This window comes from Aptenodytes forsteri, unplaced genomic scaffold (assembly GCF_000699145.1).
Source record: "Aptenodytes forsteri isolate BGI_AS27 unplaced genomic scaffold, ASM69914v1 Scaffold227, whole genome shotgun sequence".
Classification (NCBI taxonomy): Eukaryota; Metazoa; Chordata; class Aves; order Sphenisciformes; family Spheniscidae; genus Aptenodytes; species Aptenodytes forsteri.
The window spans coordinates 3,641,549-3,648,051 of NW_008795365.1; the positions used below are offsets into that span (position 1 = coordinate 3,641,549).

At 39.6% G+C, this 6,503-nt stretch overlaps 1 protein-coding gene across 1 annotated transcript in view; it reads left to right on the forward strand.

Moving 5' to 3' along the window:
* Positions 1-342: 342 nt before the first annotated feature.
* SLC10A7 (solute carrier family 10 member 7) overlaps positions 343-6,503 on the forward strand; it is a gene marked incomplete at its 5' end in the record, with an annotated part of 150,493 nt that continues 144,332 nt past the window's right edge. Inside the window, 2 exons of the mRNA XM_019472334.1 lie at positions 343-385; positions 2,704-2,786. Of these exons, the coding sequence (XP_019327879.1) occupies positions 343-385; positions 2,704-2,786 (126 nt within the window). The remainder of the gene's footprint in view (positions 386-2,703; positions 2,787-6,503) is intronic.

The window sequence follows — 6,503 nt, forward strand, 5'->3', positions numbered from 1 at the left end:
AATGCTGGCAGCATCTTTTGGTTAGTTTCCATTGTAACTTCAGTTCCAGATGTTCACAATTTTCAAGAACAAATTAAATTTTATTTTTTTTTTTTCCTGATTGATCTCTGAAGATTTAAGAAAAGGAGTGTAGAACACTTAAACAGAATTCCTTTAGCAATTCCATATTACGGGAGGGGAGGAAGAATCTAGCTGTGCTTTTATACGCATAGATTTTTTTTTTTTTTTCTTAACAGAGCTGAAGTTTGAGGATAGACAGCTTCTCACTGAGGAGCCAACCTCCCCCCCCGTCCTTGGTTCTGGGAAAAAAGAAAGTGATTTAAAAAAATGTGGCTCTGAACACTTGCTGTGGCAACTAAGGCTCTGGTACTTCATGGAGTTCAGGGTAGGCAAATTCCTGCTGTGCAAGGATCCCTTCTAACATCTGTGTGCTGTTTTGCATAGGTGAATAGGACCCATGTGGAGCTTCTTGCAGGATCCGTGCTGTGTCTTCAGTAGACCTTAAAGACAACTTTAAATTGATAGTCTTAGGTGGTTTGTCCCTTTCTGGTTTGATAGTCATGCTAATTGTTAGCAGCAATGTGGAAGATCCTTTTAAATAGAATACAAGATAATTTTTCCTTAGTTTACTTCCTGCAAGGAAGCACTATGATGGAGCACTTCATTTAATTATCCTACTGCAAAGACATGTCGAGTGTTGACATGGTATTGTTCCTGGGACAACTTGCTTGAAAAATCTTGTAGGCACTGATTGAAACTTGTGAGCACGTGTTCCCCAAAGTGGTATCCCTCTTCTGAAGCTACGTGATCTCAGTGCTTGTTTTAAAACCAGAAAAAAAAAGAGGTGGGGGGTGGGAAATATCAGCATATGCAAAAACCTTAGTTTGTCATCTTCCAGCTGACAAAACCATGCACTGTAATTTGCAGGGCCTTACTGAATGGTATGGATGGTCCAGCATCCATACCAGTGGAACGTTGTGTCACAAGTAACAAAGATTTGTGCTGTTGCCACCTTCAGGGCATAAGCCAAGCCCTTTTTGTGTGTTTTCCTATTTGATGAATGAGCCTATTTAGTTCCTTTGTGAAAAGAGCTTTCCTGACCAGTCTTTTGCACAAGAGATGAAGGGGATCTGTTCTGACCAGAGTTCCCTGTGCTCCGTGAATGTGTGGTTGCTCTAGTGGTAGAGGTTTCTCCTGCGTAAAGGAGTTCAGGTAGCCCAGTGGAAAACCCTAAAATAGAAAAACTGAGTCCTGGAAGAACCCCTATCTTAGCCAAACTAACCCACTGCTTGTCTGCCCAGCATGTATGTGCATGCACATATATGCTCTAATCTTCTAAAAGATTAGAAAAATTATATAATTCTCTCTATAAAATATAGTTTTCTGTATAACTAAATATATATATTTTTTCTGGTTTGTTTGTTTTTTTTTTTCCCCTGGCTATTCAGTTAACATGCCATAATTTTGCAACTAGCCATGTGCTTTGTTGCAACTTTAACTCTTGCATTTCCTGGCTTATTTTTACCTTACACTTCGTATAGGTTGTTTGGTTTATTTTTTGTATTTAACACACACAGTTTTAGTGTCTCATCAACAGAGTCTTCTCTGAGAGTAGGATTTGGGTTTAAATGACTTGAGATGCAAATTTGAGTAGACTCAGTGTATGATCAAATCCCTCTAATTTAAGGATCATTGACCTTGCTCCAGTGTGACCATCAATGTATCATTCATCGAAGAGAGCAGAAAGGATCTTCTCTTCTGGAGTGTCGAGTAAAGGCTTGCTTGTTTGCTGCTGCAGTTTTGCTCATGACAACTTACTGTCACTTGCAGAGTTAGGATATTACTTTGGTCCTAAGTAGACTGCTAATACTTTCTTTCTAATATAGTAACTGGTTGAATGCTGGTGAAAAAATGAGTATATACATTTTGTGCTTGGTGGCCTCTGAAGGCAAAGTGTATTAAGAGAATTCATCATTTTTATAGGAGTGTAAAAAGTATTTTATTTTAATCTCCCTGAAAAAAAGTATATAAATATATACAAATGTAAGCCTTTAATGTAGTGGAACCCTTGGAGGTGCAGGCATCTGCCCTTGCTGATCTCACTGCAGCAGTGTGTCTGAAATGTGTTTTTGTAGGGCTGGAATGAACCATTTTGCCACAGCCCTGTTGTGGGGGAATAATGCAGAATTGTATTGCCCCAAGGAAATCATTGCAAGGTACAATCTGGTTTCCTCTGTGCAGGCAGCCAGACAGGTGTGTGTGTTGTAGGGGAAGAAGTGAGAGGTAGATACGTGAATGATATCAATGGCCCTGTGGAGGGAGCAGCTAATATTTTTATTTGAGTGTATGGTTTGAGTTTGCCGATGTTATAGGGATACTCTGATGACAGAGGAAAGCCCTGAAAAAATCCCCGTTTTCACATTTCCAGAATTTACCCGTTAGTTCCCAGTGGCCTGTAATCACAGAAGCCAAATTTGTATGACATCATACCTCACTCTCCACTCACTGGTTTGTTTTTATTTAAAAGTGAATAGCATGCTTTCTGTAACTTAATAGAAACCCCATTCTTTTTATTAGAGACTTTAACGATTAGATTTTCTCCAGGTATTTTTCTAAGTATTCTCATTTACTTGGATGTAATATATGCATATCAGTATCTCTTTGACTGTAATTCACTTTGTTCTCTATGTCTATATTTTTTAGGACCTTTGAAACCAGAAATTACCATAACTTACATTGCTGTTTCAGCTATATTCTTTAACAGTGGACTCTCCTTAAAAACTGAGGTACTGTAATTTTTCATTGCTTCATTCTTGTTTTGCTTTAAAAAGTTTTGTGTTGCTTTTGATCAGGTTTGCATGTAATTGGAATATTTAATTACTATGCTGCTGTTGCTGATGCTGGGAGAATGGCTAACAAGAGAAGATAAATATTAGACATTTATGGAATAACCCCTCCTTGATTTCAGAAGATTCTTCACAAAGTAGTGAACGTGATGAGAAGGAGAGTATGAATAAATTTCACCCATCCATAGAGGGCGGGTTGCTTGACTTTGCAGGGCTTTGACCAAATGGAAGTGCTGAGCACAATTTTGAGGCTGGAGTGACACCCTGGATGTGTCCCAAACCCAAATCAGGGTGAGACCCAGGAGCACACTTAGCACCTGCCTTCTGCCACCCCTTCTGCACCCTGGCTTCCCCACTGCTCGGTTGAGATACAGGCCAGAAAACTGTGCGAATCCTAGGGTAGAACTTTGTAGGGAACTAGGCAGAGAGGGGCTATGTGGAGTCTCCATGCCTCTGTGGGACACGAAGAGAAGATGTGAGCTCTCTGTGCCTCTCTCCTTCATCTTGCCTGCTGGTGTGCTCTTTGAGTAAAACTGTTCAGACTAGACATTACAGGATTGATGCAAGCAAAGATCTGGTGGCTTTAAGTTACCACATCGGGTAGGTGCAGGACAGCAGCTAGTATCAACACAAAAAGGTTCCTCTGCAGATGCAAGGCCAATATACAGGTACAAAGTCTTGGCAATCTTTTCCTGTAGGATTTAGTTGTGGACAGGCGGACTTGAAGTGCCTGTGCTCTGCTGCATATCACAGACACTGAGTCTTTTTTCAAATTTTGTGTCACGCATGTTTCAAAGAGGAACAATCTGGGAGTAAGAAGAGATGAAGCGGAGAACCTCTTAGTGATGTGTAAAGGAGGCATGGAGAAAGGAAATGATGGCTATGTGCCAAGAAGAGAAGGAACATCCAGAGCTGAAGTCCGCTGGTCTAGTTTCTTGATTCCTTTTACAGTGTTAGCTGTGCTAACAGGTGATGTCATTCATATGTTGCATGATACTAATGCCTAAAAGAATCATCATGATATTGTCCAGTTATCTTCTGGGCAGACCGGGATTTGGGTGAACAGCGTGCATTCAACAAAACAATTTCTATACCTGTATCATGGTTATAGTGATAAAGTTTCAAATGGAGGTGGTGTTTGAATTGATGGCAGCCCTCTCCTTCTGTGTCTGCTGGCAGTTCTGGTACTAGGGCCTCTAGTTCTGCTGGGACACAGTGTAAGTGAAGTGGATAACTTTAGTCAATTCTGTAGCAGCTATTTAGAGCCTTGTGGTCTTATGGGGAAGCAGGAAGAACCATGTTATCTATTTGCCTGGGACAATTTATTTCCATTAATCCTAATGGAAATATGCGGCGGAGAGGCACTTTCTTCCACAGAGGACCCAAAACACAAAGCCTGAGTAGTACTAATGGGTGGAGTTTTCTGCTTTCAGGGTGAGGAATCTCTGCATGCAGAGAAAAAATGTAAAACTTCTTTCCCTTTCACTAATTTGTATCCTTGAAGCTTTATATTTGTAAAGTATCTGTGAATGAGAGTGAAATCAGTAGCATTATCAAAGTCTTGATTAGATTCTCAATTCTAGTGTACATCTAACTTTTTCCAGTTAAGGTGACATGACTGACAGGTTCCTGGGCAATGTGTCATATCCTACTTTGAACTTGAATAACTTTTTTTCATCTGTGGTTCTAAAAGCAATATATTGATGTAAATGAAGCTTTTACAGGAGTTGATATTTACGTCCAGGTAGCTGATCTCAGATTGTTTTGGAGACATCAGTTAGGACTGGTGCTGTACATCCAGCTTTATGTTCCATCAAGAAGCTAAGCCTTTTCTGAATTTCTACCATGGGGGTAGAAGATAAAGAGGAAGAAAAACATTTCGCTCCTTGTACCTTGTGCTATTACTTTCTAAAATGTATGTTAAAAACAATCCTTAAGTGTGCTAGGAGGCCAGGTCATGATTTTATTAAAATACTTTGGGGCATGTTTTAATTGTTTAAGGCACAACCTAAAGCTGGCATTATTAGTCAATTAATATATCTCTTTATTGGATTGCAAAGTAAATAATTTCTGCTTTTGTCTTTAGTTCTTGACCTGTGTGTCAGCTGTTCTACCTTGGATAATATATTAGTTAGATCAAAACTAGTGTTTGGTATGCTTTATGAAACAATAAAAAGTTTTGTAAGTGTTAACGGAGGCCTTCTGATAAATCTGACAAAATTAGAAATAGCTGATGCTCTTTTAAGGTCACGCTTGGTTTTATCTGCTGTGAAAGCGCATGCTCAAAAAAATTTGCTAACACGCATTCAGAAAGCATTTTACAAAATAATTGGCAGCGTTCAGGAAGAGCCTGTCTGTGCATAGCCTTCTTACGTTTTCAAATGTAGAGGTCACTGAGGTCCTCTTACATTTGTAGAAATAGTCTGTGTCCAGGAATGACAAGAACATTTGATTCCACCTTAATATAATGCTCTTTCAGTTTTCAGTGACTGGATAGCCTGCTCTTCTAAAGCAAATACCTCCTGTAGGGCCCCAGAAGTTAAATCATATACTTGAGTTATCCATTTCAATGAGGAATTTGGCAAGCTGCTGAAAACACTGTTTGCTCTGTGTGGGTATTTGCTCAGAGGAGTCCAGCTATGACCATCTAAGCATGGCTGGATGGGAACAGGGACCCACACTGACCAGCGGGCGGCTAGGATAAGCTTTCTAAAGGGTCTGAAGTACTGGGAAAGACAAGGTAACCTGTTCTACCTGGTGTGCAAAACCAGAGTCATAACTAGCAGCTTCCAGTAACTTTTCTGAGACTTTGGCTTTTTTGAGGGCTACAGTGATAGATGTATTTTGGGACAAGCCCTTGTAGATTGCTTAAGAGGGTGAAGGCTGTTTGCCTCAGTGTTTGTTCTATGATGATACAGTCGAAGGAGTAACTATTTTAAAAGGCAATCACTAGAGCCATTTTAAAGACTGGTAATTTAGATCTGCAAAGGCCCATTCCAGTAATACAGCATTCCTTCATGCACTAGGTTTGCTGTGTCGTAATTGCCTTCCTTGCTTCCTGGAAGCTGTAACCAGTCTTTCCCAAGTTTTTGTCTTGGATTTTGCTTTTGAAAGTATCACACAGTTTTCTTCAAATCATCTGGTTTTAAGGCATTTTCCAATTGTAAAAATATTAAATTAAAAGGGCACTTCTGTATGTGTGATGGTACCTGGATTGGGGGTGCCTTCATAGGTTGGTCCACTAGGACCAATCTGGGCCGGTGGTGACTTGGCAGGAAAGAAGGAGGAATTAGCAGCTTTGCTAAAAGAAGTCATTTGCTTTGGTTTTTCTCAGTTGTATTATTTACTTTTAAAATGTATGCTTTTATATAGGTATTTCCAGGTATCTTTTCTTCCCACACAGGATGCGTTTCTACTACTAGACATTTTATTTTTGCTTTCTTTTTGAGATAAGATGAAATAGTGCTACAGTGAAGCTATTCATAATGCCGTAGGTACTGTGACAGGTTATGTGTGAAGAAGGCCTATTTTTTCATGCAGAGTGATACTCAGTTAACCAAGCACTGAATGTAATAATACTTTCTTGGTAAAACTGGATCAAGATGTACGTTTCAAGTCCATGTTTTGTGTAACTTTAAGAATTGGATATGAATGGAT